Raw genomic sequence first — 19832 nt, 5'->3', positions numbered from 1 at the left:
AAGAACTTTTAGAATGTGTTAAATTGATTGTATTAATATCTGTCGGCAGTGGGATGATGGAATTTGCGTCATTACGTCACAATGAATGATGTCATTACGTCAGGATGTAAAAGAACTGGTGAACTTAATTTTTGAACTGGTTCATTAAATCGGACCGCCCGAAAGAACCGAACTTCCCACCACTAGTTTGTGCTTGCGGTTACTCTTATGTTTGTTTTCCCACCCGTATTCAGACTAATCCCGCCTTCCTTCGTTTGGATTGTTTAAAACTATCTTATATCCCCACGATGACAGTACATTTAGCATCCAATACACTGCACAGAATTTGGAAATTTATGAAAACGGGTAGGACAAAAAAACTACAGGCGATAATGGCTGTAGTCCTACCAATGATAATGTCTGTGTAGAATCTCTGACCAAATGACCCCAAAATGAGCTTAAAATATTACAGGATTTATGGTTTAAAACCACTTATGTGACCGCCGTGCCGTCCACCATCGCTAGGAGATGAGGCTGCATCAACTTCATTGTAACTTTTAAGCATTAAATCCTCTAAATACACGGTTATATTATATACTGTTTGAAAGCTTAGACTCTCAGGATTTTATTAAGCCCACACACAAAGCATAATATGATTTATAGCAGTCATAATAATTCAATCCATGTTGATAGTCACCTTCCCTTTCTTCACTGGGGTAATATTTTCCAAAACAAATATTTTTCATAATTGTCAATATAGGATGGAGCACCCTCCTTTTGATTGACAATTACTCCCTCCAGTAGCAATCTCATGATCCGGGACCTTTACAGCTCTTTAGACAATAAGGAGACGTTTCGAACGATATATGACATGACCCATCTGTGAGGGGTGCGCAGTAGAGCGTGCGCAAAGGTTTTATTGCGCAATTCTCAAACTTTCTCACTCTCACGCCTCAGGGTGTCAGGTTACAGGCGTTTTTACACAACAGGCTTCTACACAGAGGGGTTCTTTGTTATAGGGCTTTTAAACTGACCATGCAGCCTTTTTATACAAAGTTATACAGTAAACAAGAAAAACAACAACCGACAGACATGTCTGTAGAAAAAAATTAAAATAAAATCCATTTTTGAGTCTTTTGACCTCAAACTTTTTCTGTGAGAGATTGTCCTCATGAAAATAGGGGGCGATCACATGTAAAAAACACACATGACACAGACTGCAATTTTTTTTTACCCTATCTGAAAAGAAGGTAATACATTTATTAGCAACACCTTTTTTTTATTATTAAATATTGTATTTATAAATAAAATATTTCAAAGACAGGAAAAGGTCAATCTTTTGTATGTGCTATATGAATGCGCTGGTGTGTTTGGAGACTACTCTGCTGCGTAAAACTCTTCCCACACTCCGAGCAGTGATACGGTCTCACTCCTGTATGAATGCGCTGGTGTCTTTGGAGTTTACTTTGTGTAATAAAACTCTTCCCACACTCCGAGCAGTGATACGGTCTCACTCCTGTATGAATGCGCTGGTGTCTTTGGAGTTTACTTTGTGTAATAAAACTCTTCCCACACTCCGAGCAGTAATACGGTCTCACTCCTGTATGAATGCTGTTGTAAACTTTTTCCAGAGAAGACCAGGAGACTTGGATATCCTTGTGCAGTAGTCTTTATTGTAGATACACGATGAAACGAGTCTGCAAGTCAGAGCGTACTGGCACGGGCGCTGCAGTCATCAAGTCTGACTTACAGTTGTAATACATTGTAAATATACACATTTTAGGGGGCAGTCCAATCAGATAGAGACAAAACCCTCGGGTGACAATCAAAACATGAAAGGATGTAACAGCCCCCACACCAGATCCTGGAATTTCACCCACCCTGAATCCTATTAACATAACAATGGGACAAAAGTGCAAGAAGACAGATGATACCCTGAGTTACCTTGCCCCTTTCCTTTGATATGTACGAGATACAGGACCCACAAGTCTAATGTAAAGTTTGAATTTAACTAGCATTGTAACTTGATTGGGCTTCTATATTATCCACAGAAATATGCTAGAACTAAAAGGAAATAAAACAATGACTTAAAAAAATTATTTTCCCACAATTCCCCCTTTGAGAGTTTTAATAACTCTCACAAAAGATTTAATTCAATACTTTGCAATAATAAAATAAAATCAAATAAGAAAGATTCAAGTCAAGCTCAGTTTTCTATTTACAAAATTTCTCTGGCCTGAGTACTTTAACATATAGCCAGTATTCTTGCAACTTTGAGTTGCAGGCAAAAACTTACTTCCTGTTTTGGTGTCCCTTGATGTGATTAAGGGTAATAATTCTTTGTGGTTATCACACTTACTTCTTTTCTAGAGGGAACAGGAATTTTCTGTATACAGCACTGCATAAGACAGAAAATTACATAGATCAGAAAGAAAAATGACAATAACATAACTGCTATATCCTTAATCCATAACCATGAATCACCAAAAAGGTTTCTAAACCAGGAAGAATTCACTGTAGTCATATTGTGAAGTTTCATTGACAAATCCCTTATGTCTTTTTGTATTCTGCTTAGGTTAGTGGTTGGGTCAACCAAGCCAGTGCAGCATTCAGGACCAATAATAGTACAAGCTCCCCCTTGTGTAGCAAGGATATAGTCTAATGCCACCCTGTTCTGTAGAATCATGATCTTATGCGATGCCAGTGTATTGGAGATGTTACCAATGGCGAGGGCTGTATCATTTGCTAGCCTCTGCACTTCATTGATAGACTCCTCACTTGGTCTAGAGCCTGCATAACTCCGTAACTTGGGATTAATGCTCCAAGAGTTCTTGACCACCAGGTTTGGGCACATGTAAGGCCTGGAATACAGTCATCTTTCCAGCTGACAGAAGAGGGTAATTCTCGTAACTGTGGGTAGTTTCCATTGGCCATACCTGGGGGTTGACTTTGTTGGGCCCCTAAATACTCCCTAATGGCTGGAAGAGCATAAACTAAGGTACATCGTCCATTAAACTGGGCAGGCAACTCGCTATAAATTGCTGTTCCACATAGCCAATATGTGCCTACTGGGGAGGGAATTTTGCACCACATATTAATAGACAACAGTTTAAACCATGATTTAGTTTGTCCAATACATGGTTCTATGTTATTATTTTTTCGTCTTGTAGACGATAATACAGCCCTCACCTCATACATAGTCACAAGCAGCACTAGGAATTTCTCCCAAACTAGGTGAGTTTGAGGGATATGCTTCAACACACCATTGAAATGAAAAAGGTAAAAGCAAATCAGTCATTATGGGTGATGTTGATGTCATATTGCATAGCTGCATGCCTGGAGTACAGCACTGCCCAGCTGAAGGTACTGTGATATTGTGGCATGTGCTCCTGTTGAACCTACTACTGTCCGTGCGTAATAGAGCGCAGGTGTCACAATCAGAAATGGGGTGTGCTACCCAGGGAATTCCTGCCCCTACAGATGGAGGATGAGGCATGCATACATCTTTCCCAGCAAACAAAGCATTTCTGGACATATTCATTAACGCTGTAAATATGTTAGTTCTGGTTTCCAAAGCTTCTGCAGTGTTTATTATAGTCACCAGGATGACAAAGCTGTACATTGTAGTTTGATATAGGATATCCAGTTTGTCGTCAGGTGAGTGAGGTCAGGAAGAATTGTGGTTGTCTGCCAGTCCTGAGGAATTGTTCTGCAGATGTCTCCAGAGGTCAGTGTGTTTGGTGCTTCTGTTGCCTTGGTTGGTGCAGTGATTTCCAGTTCTTGTATCTGTAACACACACAAAACAACAGGAGAGAGAGAAAGAGAGAGAGAGAGAGAGAGGGAGAGAGAAACAGGAGAGCAGTATTTCCATACTACAGTTTATATTCAGGATGCATGTGATCGTATAGTTTTTTTTTTGTTTGTTTGTTTGTTTACTTGCCCTAAGCTGTAGTATTATGACACCTAAGGACCAGTAAGGTGGGGATAAACTAGTAAAAAGGGGAATTCTATGAGGAAGTCTTCACCACCGGGTTGACCCCTGAGGCCTATTGCCTTCGGTTCCTCCCTGGGCTCCTCACTGGTCTGTGTGTCCTAGTCTATCCCTGCAGGTGGTGGAACGACTTTACAGTGTGATACACGAGTCCAAGTTCTTTTTCCTTCACACAGTACTGCAGCATCAGTGACTACAAATATTTGGTATGGTCCCTGCCATCTAGGTTCTAAGGGTTTGCTTTTGAATGATTGTATCATTACCCAATGTCCTGGGATTATAGCATGCCCTCCCTCAGGTGAGGTTTGCCAGCAAGCTTCGAATCTGTCTTTGGCCATCTTCACTGCCTTTGTGAGATTTTCACAGTAAGATATTAAAGTGTCTGAGGCAATGTGTACATCAGCATGTCTGAGATCAATGGCACCTGGCATTGACATGGGGCGCCCTGTGATAATCTCATGTGAACTTAATCCTACAGACCGATTGGGGGATGCTCTCATACTACATAATACTCCTGGCAGCGCTTCAACCAATGGTACACCTTCCTGGTGCATTTTTCTGAGCCTTGTCTTAATTGTCTGGTTTGCTCTTTCTACTTGACCTGAAGCTTGTGGCCTATATGGACAATGAAGGTTCCACTTAATTTTAAGCATTCTGGCAACTTCCTTTACTACTTCTCCTGTAAAACGCGTACCTTGATCTGAGTCAATTGAATCAGGCAAACCCCATCTAGGGATGAAATCATTAATCAGACATTTGGCTGTGTGTGAGGCAGTGGCTCGTCCTGTAGGATAGGCTTCTATCCATCTAGAGAATTTATCTACAATTACCAAGACATCAGTCTTTCCCTTACATGGGGGCATTGAGATATAATCTACCTGTAAGTGTCGAAAAGGCCCTGGTGGGGCTGGGGTATGTGCTCTGCTGTGACAGTTGACGGGATATTATTATTCTGTTGGCATATGACAACGCTTGGCTGTCTCTGTTGCTATGCCTCTAAAAGCCAGATTCCACCACTGATTTGAAAAACGGTGGATCATTGCTGCTGAACTAATGTGACCTAAGTTATGTAGCTGCTGGGCCAAATATGGCAGAAGTGATTCGGGTGCCACATATTTTCCCCCTTTGGTCTAGCAGCCTGATGAATCAACCACAGCTCCCTTATCTAACCATTTCCATGCTTCATACAGTGGAACATCTTTGTACAGATCAGTAAGGGACTCTGGAGGCTTAATAACATCGGTTGTTGTCATACCAGCACACACTTGCACCATACTGTATGAACAGGCTTTTTTTGCAGCTATGTTTGCAAGATCATTACCCTGAGATTCTGCAGTGTTAGGTTTAAGATGTGCTTTGACCTTCATCACTGCTAACTGTTTTGGAAGAGTCATGGCAAACATTAGGTCTCTCACTAATTCAGCATGTTTAATAGGGGATCCTGATGATGTTAGGAACTGACGACTCTGCCATATTACACCAAAATCATGAATAACTCCAAAAGCATATCTAGAGTCTGTGTAAATGTTCGCAGTTGAACCTGATGCCAGTGTACATGCTCTCGTTAATGCAATTAGTTCTGCTGCTTGTGCCGAGAGGTGATCTGGGAGATGTCCAGAAGCTACTACATTGGATGCAGATGTCACTGCATATCCTGCTCGCCTATTCCCTTCAATGACTTGAGCTGAAATGTCAACAAACAATTCAAAATAAGCATTATCTAGTGGAGTCTCTGCAATAGCACTTGAAGATGAGTGCGTAAGGATAACACAGTCATGAGTCATTTCTTCATCCTCTAAAGAAACATCAGTCATTGCAGACATCATACACGAGGATGGGTTAGTGACAGGGGCACGCTGCAAAACAACGTTCGGGGCTGTGAGTGTAGTTAACCAATTTCCCCACCGGGAGGAGGTAATGGAGGTGATTTTAGCTTGATTCATGAGTGCGGATACTGAATGCGGGCACCTGACTGTTATTGTTTGCCCTAAAACTACGTTTGTACAGGCCTGAATGGCAAGGTGAACTGACTGGACTGCTCTTAAACACGGACCCATGCCCTGGGCAACTATGTCTAGTTTACCAGAATAATAATGCACCGGACGTAGAATACCACCATGATCTTGCATAAGGCATGCTGTCATGAAGCCCAATTGTTCATGCACATACAACACAAAAGGAAGATTAGGTTGTGCAATGCCTAATGCTGGTGCTTGGCATAATGTCTCTTTCAGGCAACAGAATGCTTTAAGGTGTTGTTCTTCGAGATCTATAGAATCTGAGTCTTTGACAGGTCTTCTTAACAAATCATAGAGCGGTTGGGCAAGCAAGGCATAATCTTCTATCCATGGTCTACAATATCCAGCTGTGCCTAGAAATGAGCGGAGTGCTTTGACAGTAGTAGGTGGGCATATTTTCTTTATAGCAGCTGCCCTGTCTTCAGTTATGGATCTAACCCCTGCTGCAATGGTCTGCCCTAAGAAGGTAACCTGCTCTTTAGCAACTTGTGCTTTGTGTAGGCTGCACTTGTGTCCTTTCTTATGCAAATAGTCAAGAAGGGCTGAAAACTCAGCTGTATGTATGTCTATGTCTGATGAAGCAATTAAGATGTCATCAACATACTGAATGACTGTTGACTGTGTTACTGAACATTCTGGATCAGATAAATCACGTCTCACTGTCTGATGATATATGGTTGGAGAATTTTGAAAACCTTGAGGTAAACGTGTCCACTGATATTGTTCAAAATCTACAGTAAATGCTAACCAAGGTTGGCTATCCTGGTGCAAAGGAACGGAGAAAAAAACATTTGACATATCAATTACAGAAAACACTTTACAGTCTAAGGGCAAACCATTGCAGATAGTAGATGGATCTGCAACTAAAGGAGTAATCTTGTTTATGTGTTTTTTTGCTATTCGGTAGTCAACTGTGAGCCTCCAGGTTCCATTGGCTTTCTTGATAGGCCATATGGGAGAGTTACATGGACTATTTGTCTTAACCAGAACACCCTGTTTCAGTAGCTTTGCTATGATGGGTTTGATTCCTTGCATGGCTTCCTGGTTTATTGGGTATTGTTTAGTTGCGGGAGCTGGAGTTCCTGTAAGTTTTACAGATTCTACTGACGTTAACAGTCCACAATCATCTTTATCTTTAGCCCAGATAGGGTGGGTCTTGCAAATGAGAAAATCCAGGTGGCAATACACTGTTTTCTGCAATTTGTGCTGAGGCCATTTTAATGTTGGCAGTATCTGTGGAAAAGTCTAATGTTAAATGTAGTTGTCTTAGCAGATCCATTCCCAATATTGCACCAGTGTTTAACGAGGCACACAATAGAGATGTCATTAATAGCTTTGGGCCTAACTGAACTTCAATGGGGGAAGTCTCATACAAAACTGAATCATTGCCCACAACACCAGTTAAGCACAGCTTAGTTTTGTTATATGGAATATCAAGGCTTTTGGCTAATGCAATTGGAATCACAGTAATTTCAGCACCTGTATCAAGCAGAAAATCATTCATTCCGCTTTATCCGAACTACCTCGGGTCACGGGGAGCTTGTGCCTATCTCAGGCGTCATCGGGCATCAAGGCAGGATACACCCTGGACGGAGTGCCAACCCATCGCAGGGCACACACACACTCTCATTCACTCACGCAATCACACACTACGGACAATTTTTCCAGAGATGCCAATCAACCTACCATGCATGTCTTTGGACCGGGGGAGGAAACCGGAGTACCCGGAGGAAACCCCCGAGGCACGGGGAGAACATGCAAACTCCGCACACACAAGGCGGAGGCGGGAATCGAACCCCGACCCTGGAGGTGTGAGGCGAACGTGCTACCCACTAAGCCACCGTGCCCCCCCAGCAGAAAATCAACCTCCTTTTTTTGTATAGTACCTTTTACAAAAACTCTTTTAGCATTGTGGTAGAGGACTGGAGAAAGGTACGCACTCACAGCCCCAATAATTCGTTTTTTGTCTCTGTTCTTTTTGTGCTATTAGCAAGGCTTGAGCAAGCTGTCCTAGGGTTTCGCTAGAAAGAGGATGGACTACTTCAGGGTTATAAGCCGGCTGGGCGGGAGAGGGGTTATGTTGTAAGTTTCTTCTGATATCTTGCTGCTTTTTTCTGCAATCTTTTACCCAGTGTCCTGATTTCCTACAATAGTTACATATTCCCTCTCTCCTAGGGAATCTGTGTTCTTGCCTAGTCTCTGCATAGGAATTATTCAGCGACGCTGCAGCTACTTTGACCTTTCTCTTAACATCAGAATTGCGTTCCCAGGTGGCTAACCTGTCCAAGTTGCTTCGCAGAGTTTGATTAGACCAAGTAAGGTCTAAGAAGGGCAGAGCATTCCTGTACCCTGATGAAAGGCCATCAAACCATGCCCTGACTAATGGTCCCTTATCATCCAACACATCATCTGGACTGTTGGCTATTCCACTGTATGCAACAGCTGATTGACAAAATCTTTCAGTGTATTCACTTACAGTTTCTTCCTTTTTCTGCACACAGCTAGTGACTCTTGCCCAGTCAATCTTTGGCCCAATAATATCCTTCAGTACCTTAAGGACTCCTTCTCGAAACTCATCTTTGCTATCATGTTTGAACTCAGAAGTATTCACAGCACTTTCAAAACAATTAAATTCTGACTCTGTTAACACCTGAGACATAAGTTGAGTGACCTCCGCTAGAGACATGTCATAGAGACGCAATTTTTTTGCTAATGCTCTCCTAAATTCAGAAAAGTTAGCTCGTGCTGATGGCAAGCTTTGAGAAAGTCTCTCTATTGCTTCAGGCCCTAAAGCCTTAATGACAGTTTGCACTTGTAATGCTGGAGATGGGCCAGGAGTATTTTCTACCTCCTCTATTCTACTCTGAACTCTTTTTCGTGCTCCACACACAAGGGCATTGACTGGCTGATCAGTAAGTTCACTAAGGGACACATTGTCTCCCTCTTGGTTAAACAAAGACTCCAAGTCAGGATATACATTTTCTGATGGCGTTGACTTTTTCACACAATTTTTCTGAAGCCTTGCTGTGCCCTAACTTCTTAGTGATGGAAGATACTCGAGCACGTAATTCTTTGTTTTGCTCTTCTAGCTCTGCAATACGTTGGGCATGCTCTTGTGCTGAGGTAACACAAAATTCCATTTGGCAACAGATAATTCCTTTGACATTTTTCTTTCTGATACAAGCACCTAGCACATTTTTGCACTCTTCAATGGACCACACTTCTGGATGAATGCCATATTTCTTTGTCAAATTATGTTTGACTGAGTCTGTCACTATAACATTCATTTGCTCTGCTAACATTGATTTGAACTCTCCACTAGTCCACAAAGGGGTAGCTAATCCACCTTTTTCAGTAGTGGGGATCAGTCTTGCATTCTTTTTAAACATTTTGATTGCTATGGGATTTCTCTTTTTAGGCAATTCACTGTTGGTGTCTCTAAAGTAGAGAATAACCTAAAACGTTTTCTGATTTATAGAGGATGACACTCAATTCTTCCCTGATGTACAGGGGATAAACCAAAACTCTTCTCTGATCAACAGAGGGTAACTTAAATTTCTTCCCTGATAAACAGAGGATAAACCCAAAATCTTCCCTGGTAAACAGAGGATAAACCACAAAATCTTCCCTGGTAAACAGAGGATAAACCAAAATTCTTCCCTGATCAACAGAGGATAAACCAAAATTCGTCCCTGCCTGAACAGAGGATAAACCAAACTTATAGTTAAACCAAACCCTGCAACTGTTTTGTTAACTCTTCCCTGACAAAGCAGAGGATAACCACATGTATACTGGTCTGTAGGTTCTTTGGCTAGAGTGACACTCACCAAATCAAAGTTGAGTTGGAAAAATCTGGAGTATGTAGATTGAAGTTTTGAAGACGTTTGATGAGTTGAAAAGCTCTATCCGGGTCACGGCACCATCTGTTGTAAACTTTTTCCAGAGAAGACCAGGAGACTTGGATATCCTTGTGCAGTAGTCTTTATTGTAGATACACGATGAAACGAGTCTGCAAGTCAGAGCGTACTGGCACGGGCGCTGAAGTCATCAAGTCTGACTTACAGTTGTAATACATTGTAAATATACACATTTTAGGGGGCAGTCCAATCAGATAGAGACAAAACCCTCGGGTGACAATCAAAACATGAAAGGATCTAACAGCCCCCACACCAGATCCTGGAATTTTACCCACCCTGAAATCCATTAACATAACAATGGGACAAATGGTGCAAGAAGACGATACCCTGAGTTACCTTGCCCCTTTCCTTTGATATGTATGAAATACAGGACCCACAAGTCTAATGTAAAGTTTGAATTTAACTAGCATTGTAACTTGATTGGGCTTCTATATTATCCACAGAAATATGCTAGAACTAAAAGGAAATAAAACAATGACTTAAAAATTATTTTCCCACAATGCGCTGGTGTATTTGGAGACTACTCTGCCGCATAAAACTCTTCCCACACTCCGAGCAGTGATACGGTCTCACTCCTGTATGAATGCGCTGGTGTGTTTGGAGATTACTCTGCTGCGTAAAACTCTTCCCACACTCCAAGCAGTAATACGGTCTCACTCCTGTATGAATGCGCTGGTGTATTTGGAGTTTACGTTGTGTAATAAAACTCTTCCCACACTCCGAGCAATGATACGGCCTCACTCCTGTATGAATGCGCTGGTGTGTTTGGAAACTACTCTGCTGCGTAAAACTCTTCCCACACTCTGAGCAGTGATACGGTCTCACTCCTGTATGAATGCGCTGGTGTGTTTGGAGAATATTCTGCTGCGTAAAACTCTTCCCACACTCCGAGCAGTGATACGGTCTCACTCCTGTATGAATGCGCTGGTGTGTTTGGAGATTACTCTGCTGCGTAAAACTCTTCCCACACTCCGAGCAGTGATACGGCCTCACTCCTGTATGAATGCGCTGGTGTCTTTGGAGTTCACTTTGTGTAATAAAACTCTTCCCACACTCTGAGCAGTGATACGGTCTCACTCCTGTATGAATACGCTGGTGTATTTGGAGACTATTCTGCCGCATAAAACTCTTCCCACACTCCGAGCAGTGAAAAGGTCTCACTCCTGTATGAATGCGCTGGTGTCTTTGGAGATCACTTTGTGTAATAAAACTCTTCCCACACTCAGAGCAGTGATACGGTCTCACTCCTGTATGAATGCGCTGGTGTGTTTGGAGACTACTCTGATGCGTAAAACTCTTCCCACACTCCGAGCAGTGATACGGTCTCACTCCTGTATGAATGCGCTGGTGTGTTTGGAGACTACTCTGCCGCGTAAAACTCTTCCCACACTCCAAGCAGTGATACGGCCTCACTCCTGTATGAATGTGCTGGTGTATTTGGAGTTCACTTTGTGTAATAAAACTCTTCCCACACTCCAAGCAGTGATACGGCCTCACTCCTGTATGAATGTGCTGGTGTCTTTGGAGAGCACTTTGTGTAATAAAACTCTTCCCACACTCCGAGCAGTGATACGGTCTCACTCCTGTATGAATGCGCTGGTGTGTTTGGAGTTCACGTTGTGTAATAAAACTCTTCCCACACTCCGAGCAGTGATATGGTCTCACTCCTGTATGAATGCCCTGGTGTGTTTGGAGATCACTTAGTGTAATAAAACTCTTCCCACACTCCAAGCAGTAATACGGCCTCACTCCTGTATGAATGTGCTGGTGTCTTTGGAGAGCACTTTGTGTAATAAAACTCTTCCCACACTCCGAGCAGTGATACGGTCTCACTCCTGTATGAATGCGCTGGTGTATTTGGAGACTACTCTGTCGCATAAAACTCTTCCCACACTCTGAGCAGTGATACGGTCTCACTCCTGTATGAATGCGCTGGTGTGTTTGGAGACTACTCTGCTGCATAAAACTCTTCCCACACTCCGAGCAGTGATACGCTCTCACTCCTGTATGAATGCGCTGGTGTGTTTGGAGACTACTCTGCTGCGTAAAACTCTTCCCACACTCCGAGCAGTGATACGGCTTTTCTCCTGTATGAATGCGCTGGTGTCTTTGGAGTTTACTTGGTGTAATAAAACTCTTCCCACACTCCGAGCAGTGATACGGCTTTTCTCCTGTAAGAATATGTTGGTGTGTTTAACCATGTTTAATGCATAACATTCACAAAAACACTTTATTTAGGGACATTTAACTAGTTGCTTATTAGCATGAATATTTATAGAATATTGGCTATTTATTAGTACTTAATAAGCACATATTAATATGTTTATTACAATTATTTAACCTGACAGGAAAAAATGTCTGAGATCAGCTAAACGTCAGGATACTTTGATAATTAAAAACTACCTTCTGCCGCCGCCACGGGGGCAGATTTCTGTCTTCCCCTCCCTTGGAGCTCTCTCTTAGGCTGTGGTGGCCACACGGCTTGAGCTTCCTTCTGGGGCAGAGGTGGTTGCTGGGTATAAACATGGTGTGTTAGAAGCTTTGGATACAAATTCATGCTGAAAAATCCCCCCCCATCCCGTTCTATATACAGCAACTACGCACTTACCCTTACTCCACACTATCCTCAGTAACGGTTATATCAGAGCAATCGGTGTAATCATCATGCGCTTTTTTACTACTCGTCGCTCCAGCCATCTTTTATCATACACAATAACACACGAAAAGTCTTCTCCTGATTGCTTGTGCGTCTTTAACGTGGTCGATCTACACCGTGATTTTTCTATACGACCATATCATGAATTTCAACCAATAACACCTCTACTTTGTGTAATAAAACTCTTCCCACACTCCGAGCAGTGATACGGCCTCACTCCTGTATGAATGCGCTGGTGTATTTGGAGTTCACTTTGTGTAATAAAACTCTTCCCACACTCAGTCAGAAACAAAAACTTTAACAATCAATATTAGTTAAATGCTGCATCCTTACCTCGCCTAGGGCCCCAGTCTCTCTGCCACATGATTTTCCTCTGGCGCGCCCGGACATACCGTCTACTGATTTCACACCGTGTCTAATTCCCACTGAACTGTAAACAAATACAGAAACACTTATAGAACTGTATTCCTCCATTTTACATTTACAGCATTTAGCAGATACCCTTATTTAGCAGACACCCTTATTTTTGTAGCCTTCCCCTAAACCATAATATTGAACAATCTCACTTTGTTTTCAGGTCATTTGAGAGTTGTTTTAAGGCCTCCATCTTGCCACTCTTCAGACGAGAGTTAAAAAGAACAACTTTCAATTGGCCACCTTAAATACCTTTTCTCATGATTGGATGCACCTGATTATGAAGTTCAAGGCTTAATTTGGAATTGTGTGTTCCAGTTAAATCAGTGCTAAGTAGTTACAGGTAAATTACAGGTATTCAAATCAACCAAATTTATGCATCTGTCTAATTTGGTTTTGAGGCATGTTGCACATTTACTGTTCATCTAATAAACCTCATTTCACTACTGAAGTATTACTGTGTCCTTCAGTTACCCAGTCAGCAAACGAATCTGGCCCAGATTTGGCATTCATCTGGCACAGCTGGCATTCACTGGCATACAGCATGTGGGCCAAACATGGTATACAAAGTATTCGGCCCAGATGTCAAGTATACATATGTGGGCCACATACGTATGGCCGATCTTAACCCATATTTAAAATCCATTTCAAATACCTTTAAGTAAAATCCCAATGTTTTCATTCACAAAGATATTTCCATCTTTTGATGTCTAATGCCTTCTAGTTAATCCAGGCAACAATAAAGATTTATATTTCTGAACTATGAAAATCAACTGTAATTGTTTGATTTCAGTTGATAAGGTTTTTGCGATTAATTTAACTTGTAGACCAATAACCACCAATTAAGACAGTCTAAACATTTTCAGTATATTTAATCCTTAGCTAAACCTAAAACTACTGGGCATGCACACATCAGTATACCGTAATTTTTGTCACACTGTATAATAATAGTAAAGGTGAAATATTTATTTTGGTCATGTCATTACACTCAGGAATTTTGGTATGATATTGGTGTTTTTGTTAAATTGAAGATTTTGCCAGAATTTGCATTACAAATGAGGAATGTTATATTTGACTATTTTGACTCAGGCCCCAAAAAAGAAACTTTTTATTATAAATTTAATTATTTTCTTAAGCAAAGCTTTGTGGTCTTTTTAAGAGATATAACATTAATTTGATTTCAATATCTACTGATAAAGCAACTGTTAAAATTTCTACTGTACTAAAAGTTTTTGTGCAAGGAATTTTATGTAAAACAATGGCACTTTTTTGATTTATTTTATTTATTGATTTATTTTGTATATATATATATATATATATATATATATATATATAAATACATTCACATATATATATATATATATATATATATATATATACACACACACACACACACACACACACACACATATATATATATATATATATATATTTATTTTTACTGTTGTATGTCTGCTGTTGTCTTTCAAGTATCACCACTGTTGATATTTTGTACTGATTTGTATGTTCTTGTTTTCAGCAAAAAAACGGGTTTGGGTAGGTGTAGACTTTAATAAAACAATAAATAGGTCAATTTTTTTTTCTTTACCGGAATAACTTTTACCCAGCGTGCACCAATCATGATTTTTAAAACCTGGAAATGCGTAATTGGCCTAGGAAAAACTAGGAAAAGTGAATGAAAATACTCCAGGAACTGTCTGTTGAAAAAGTGGGCGGACGCAGTCTTGCTTGGAAACAGCCACTCGCACTAAACCCGGGAAAGCCATCATAGTTGGTAAGTGAGAACATACATATGCATCAATAAACAAATATTATATTATTCTTAAATTTAGCCACGGGCACAAGGATCAATTGATGCATTCACGTGCTATCGAAATAATCATATTGCTTTTCGGTGGCCTTTGATGCAAACGGGGGGGTGGGGGGTGGGGGGGGAATACATCCGTACGTGTAAACGGACAACGGCAAAAAAAAAAATTTAAACCAGCATGGACCTAAACGAGTGAACTTGTTTCAGTAGCACGTGAACGCAGTTTTAATCTAATTTAACTGTTTTGTGTTGTGAATACAATAAACTAACATGCCACTACTCCTGAAAAAGTCAGTCATTGTATTATGTCACTTAAATTAAATAGTTTTAGGCAGATTAGGGTTGTAACCGTCATTTTGATGTTATTTGGTTGGAGCAAATGTCTGTAAAACTCCATATTAAATCAGTGAAAATTATAAATTTTTGTTTGACCAATATTTTAGAATTTCATACATTGTGTATATTGCATGTTGTCGTTGATTACTTTTCAATTGTTCAGCCATGATTGCATGTATAAACGGTATTACATCAAACAGAAATCACAGAAATCAAATGTGGTTTTAATTAGTTTAATTAGGTTTTTAATTAGTGGTTTTAATTAATCATCAATCTTTTTTGCTTTTTCAGAAGAGGCTGAAAAAAGCTTCTCTTTTTCTGGTATTTCATTTTCATTATAGTCTATTAAAACTTTTCAATCTTTTTTTAGGAGGAAATACGAAAGGCTTCAGTAAAGACACAGTATGGAAAAGGTTTGGAAGTACAATAATAGGAGCAATTCCAGAAGGAGGGCACTAAGATTTGTCAGTGAATTGATTGACAATGAGCAACATAGGGAGGGGGAGGTGGAGGACAATTTGGAGTTAAGTGTTTGTGTTGATGATTCAGGGAAATCAGAGATGGAAATTAGTGATGAAGAAGGTGACCACCAGAATATTGAGTTGGATGTTGATAAGGAAATACACGAAGAGACTGCAGCTTCTGGTGAGGACCACTCTGATCTTGGAGAACCTTGTAGTCAGAGAGAGAGTGACTTGCAGAGTTCACTAGCAGATTGGGCAATTGAATTTTGAATTGGGCATGGACATTTAAGCGTCATAGTTCGAGCAAATCTTGTTCCTGACCAGAAACATGGACGTTCAAGTGTTATACATAGTGTGAAACTTGTTAATGACCATAAACATGGATATTCAAGTGTTATAGGTACAGTAAATCTTGTTCCTGACCAGTTACATTTAATTTCATGAACAAAAACATAGCGGAGAACTTCTACTTGTTTTATTTTTGCTTTTATTGTAAATGCAGAACTGACGGGGTGGTATTTTATAGAGTTTATACAAGTGTATATGGGTAGTTGACGTGACATGGCTTTTTCACTGTCACAGAAGATAAAACATAATTTATTTCACATTTTCATAATTTAGAATACTGTAAATGGTTCAACATTTTCTTGTTTTATATGAATTTTTGTTTTGATACCCAAGTTATAGTTAGTTTTTTAGAACTTTGAGCCAAATCTCAAAATTGTCATATGGTGTGACGGTAGACAACATTATTTCATAAATATTACATTATATAAATAAAGAAAATAATGTTTAAAAATCTTAATGAACACCCCTGGCATAATTGTGCAAGTGTCTATTTCACTAAGTGCCCATCACTTTTCATATACATACATTTCTAAAAGTGTAGGAATTTCATAAAGTTTGTCACAGAAAAAATGTCCTTTGGTGTTATGCAAAAACTTAATTTTAATTTGGGCAATATCATGGACTACATTTAATTGAAAGACCTCACTCAAGGTCATGTGACTGAAGACCCCTATGAAGGCCATGAGAAGTGCACATAGTAAGTATTTCTCTCAGAATTGTTTAAATATTTAACTATGTTTTAAGACCACTGATGTTTTGTTAAGTTTTTTGTCCTTTGGTGTGACACCATTCATCTATTCATGGTGAAAATTATTCTAATTAGTACTTTCATGTAAAATAAATATCACTTTAAGAAAATAATGTTTTAATAATGTGAACAATTCTGTCTCAAGTATTTATTTTATGTTATTTAATATCATTTCTTAGTACTTTTTAAATGTCACACCATAGGACACATTTACAGTATTGTTGAGTGAAAAAGTGAAAAAAATATGTGAAGTCGTTGACAAAATGAGTGACCAGTAATATTTTCTGAAACTGTAGTTTTCATACTCCACAAATATATGTATTTTTTCTTAAAAAGTTATGCTTTCAAAAAAAGTACTTTTTCTTGGTTATTTGTCAACTACCCATATGTCAGGTTTCAATGTTTTGATGTTAAATATAATAAAATATCTGTTCAGAATACTGTCGTTGTTGTGACTATTCATTTGGGAGGGGTGTGTATCAAGTGGCCTGGTTATGGTTTTTTAAAGGCTGACATCTGGTCCAGTGTATAGGACCGGAATAGGGCCAGCTATGGTAATACAGGTGGGTGAGATATGGATCTGTCATATGTTGCCCAATTCAGGGCCAGTTATGGGTACTTAACTTGGCTGAGACTTAGGCCAGTCATGGCCCATGTGTGGCCCTTGTCTGGAATCCAGACCTGGTCCACACTAGGACCATAATTCATTGCGGTATGTGGGCCAAGCAAAAGCGGGTTGTGTGGCCCGGAGCTGGGCCAGAGAAAAATTGCTATGTGGGTATTTAGTACATCAAAATTAAATTGCTGATCCAAAACACCCAAATATGTATAAATGAAAATTGTTAGGGGTTCCTAAACTTTTGCATATGACTGTAAACCTACAACGAATCAAATAATCAACAAATAATACAAAACCTTCTCCAATACGCCCAGGTCCAAACCCTACTGCTCCACCCCTAACCGCCTCGTGCACTTATATAACGGTTAGCACGTTTTTTAACGTTTTTTTAATGTAATAATTTTAAATTTCCTTTTTTTTAAACATATGTCAAAAAACAATTGTAAGCAATGATAGATAGATAGATAGATAGATAGATAGATAGATAGATAGATAGATAGGTAGGTAGATAGGTAGGTAGATAGATAGGTAGATAGATAGATAGATAGATAGATAGATAGATAGATAGATAGATAAACAAATAAAAGAGAAGAGACTGAAAACACAACATCCATCACGTATTTATTAGGAAACGATGCTAACATCGTTAGCATAAAGAAATGTGTTGTGTTTAATCGTGAAGGGACGAAACTACAAGTCGTGCAACATTAAAAGAAGAAAAAAACATTGTATGTTCAAGTAATTCGTGTAATTCGCGCTTTTTAAAATATCCCTTACGCTGTAAAACACTTTATTATACGATTATAATGCTCGTTCGTTCGTTCCAGTTACTGCACTTAACTATGTCATTAACATTAGTTTAAATTCGTATACAGTTGTAAATATAAGGATTAAAGTCACATTTTTATTACACTTACCTCACCTTTATCGTCCAGAGCGACCTTCGACCTACGACATGCACCGTCCTCTTAACCACAATGTATCCATCCGGAAGGACACTGTCGCTACTCTATCCGTACAGCAACACGATCGGTTCCGCGCATGTGCGAAATGACGTCACTTCCTGTCATCGCCGACCCGCAGTTTCGGAAATTAACGCTATCCTTACCGCTGTCATAGCGCTTTATTTGTATTTCTCGTTTAATGTCTGTTTTGTGTGCAAGTTTGTTTACTCTAACGTGTTTTATGGTATTGTTGTCCTGAGCAATCACTAATAATGTATTAAATGTTTAAGGTTAATATGTGACACAAAATTAAACTATAGTTTACATGTCACACATCATTTGGGAAATACAGATGTGTGTGTTTACATTTACAAAAACAGGACTAAACTGATTTATTCAACTGATTTATTCATAAATTAATTTGTTCACTCCCTCCCTAACCCCCCTCCCTCACTCCCTCCCTCACTCACGGAACATGGCATTGACATTTAAGCCTTTTTATCAATGCAGTAGGACAAAAATGTTTCCATGTCATTTTGAAAAATAAACATAAAGTCATCCTTTGCCTCAGAGAATTCATCACACATGACCCTGTTGAGGGCAATTTTTATTTATTTATTTTTTTTATTTTCCGGGAGGGAGGGAACAAATTAATTTATGAATAAATCAGTTGAATAAATCAGTTTAGTCCTGTGTTTTTGTAAATGTAAACATCTGTATTTCCCAAATTATGTGTAACATGTAAACTATAGTTTAATTTTGTGTCACATATTAACCTTAAAAATTGTATATATTATTTTAGTGACTGCTCAGGACAACAATACCATAAAACAAGTTAGAGTAAACAAACTTGCACACAAAACAGACATTAAACGAGCAATATTATTAAATGTTGAAAGGCAGATGAATAAGAGTTGCAAATAATAAGACTTGCAAATAAAGTGCTATGACAACGGTAAGGATAGCGTTAATATCCTTTATGGGTACTGTTTGGGACAACGTATTACATACACCAAAATAAAATAAAATAATAAATGTTTAAACATAAAACTTTTTTTTTTAGGAACCACTGGAAATCTTTAATGCATTTTTTCTTTTGATGAACTGCAGACACAGTTTACGTACCGTCATTGTTCTTAAGATGTAATGTTTAAAACTATCCCATGAGCTCAGTCCTGATGATACGATATGCACCAAAACACTGTCATAACTGTACTCTGACTTCTGAACATATATATTGTTTTCTAAATCTTTTTGTGCTTTTTTATTCAGTATTTCATATTCCATTTCCTTATTTCTTAGAACTGCACATCCACTAAATAGTAAACACTGACTTTGTCTGAATAAAACTATGACATAAACATAAAAAGTGCATATTAACAGAACACGTTCTCAGTCACACACACAAACAAACGTGACCTCTAAGTGTATGCTTGAATTTCTAGGGCATTTAACACCATCAGCTTCCCCTAGACAAGATAACATCCAATCAGAGCCAGTCGGTGCAGCGCCCTTGACCTGTTCCACATCTAGCAGAACCGCTGAAGGGAGGTAATGCGGGCAGGCAGTCATGAAGATAAAAAAACAA

General features: G+C 39.3%; 2 protein-coding genes across 6 annotated transcripts in view; both read right to left on the bottom strand.

Annotated features, from left to right (window-relative positions):
• The window catches only part of LOC113647431 (zinc finger protein 239-like), a 52757-nt gene extending 34449 nt beyond the window's left edge, over nucleotides 1–18308 (bottom strand). The window contains exon 1 of one of the 2 annotated variants that reach the window (XM_047819932.1): nucleotides 18223–18308. The gene's annotated coding sequence lies outside the window, so the exon portion shown is untranslated. Of the gene's footprint in view, nucleotides 1–18217 lie in introns of both variants that reach the window. The other variant, XM_047819931.1, reaches the window with a different exon arrangement.
• Nucleotides 863–18359, bottom strand: LOC113647430 (zinc finger protein 850-like). Of its 4 annotated transcripts, none has more exons than XM_047819930.1 (5): nucleotides 18223–18359; nucleotides 12895–12991; nucleotides 12309–12417; nucleotides 10419–11992; nucleotides 863–1517 (listed from the first exon to the last, which is right to left on the bottom strand). In XM_047819930.1, exons 2-5 carry the CDS (start codon nucleotides 12949–12951, stop codon nucleotides 1311–1313), a joined length of 1947 nt encoding a protein of 648 aa, XP_047675886.1. In that variant the 5' UTR covers nucleotides 12952–12991; nucleotides 18223–18359; the 3' UTR covers nucleotides 863–1310. The 4 variants fall into 4 exon arrangements, with proteins under 4 accessions (XP_047675886.1, XP_047675884.1, XP_047675885.1 ...); XM_047819928.1 differs by having other exon boundaries at nucleotides 10419–12076; nucleotides 18218–18347; XM_047819929.1 differs by having other exon boundaries at nucleotides 18218–18347.
• Between the last annotated feature and the right edge of the window lie 1473 nt (nucleotides 18360–19832).

This window comes from Tachysurus fulvidraco, chromosome 10 (genome assembly GCF_022655615.1).
Source record: "Tachysurus fulvidraco isolate hzauxx_2018 chromosome 10, HZAU_PFXX_2.0, whole genome shotgun sequence".
In the NCBI taxonomy this organism is placed as follows: Eukaryota; Metazoa; Chordata; class Actinopteri; order Siluriformes; family Bagridae; genus Tachysurus; species Tachysurus fulvidraco.
The sequence above is the reverse complement of the archived record's forward strand: the minus strand, read 5'-3'. Positions and strand labels throughout refer to the sequence as shown.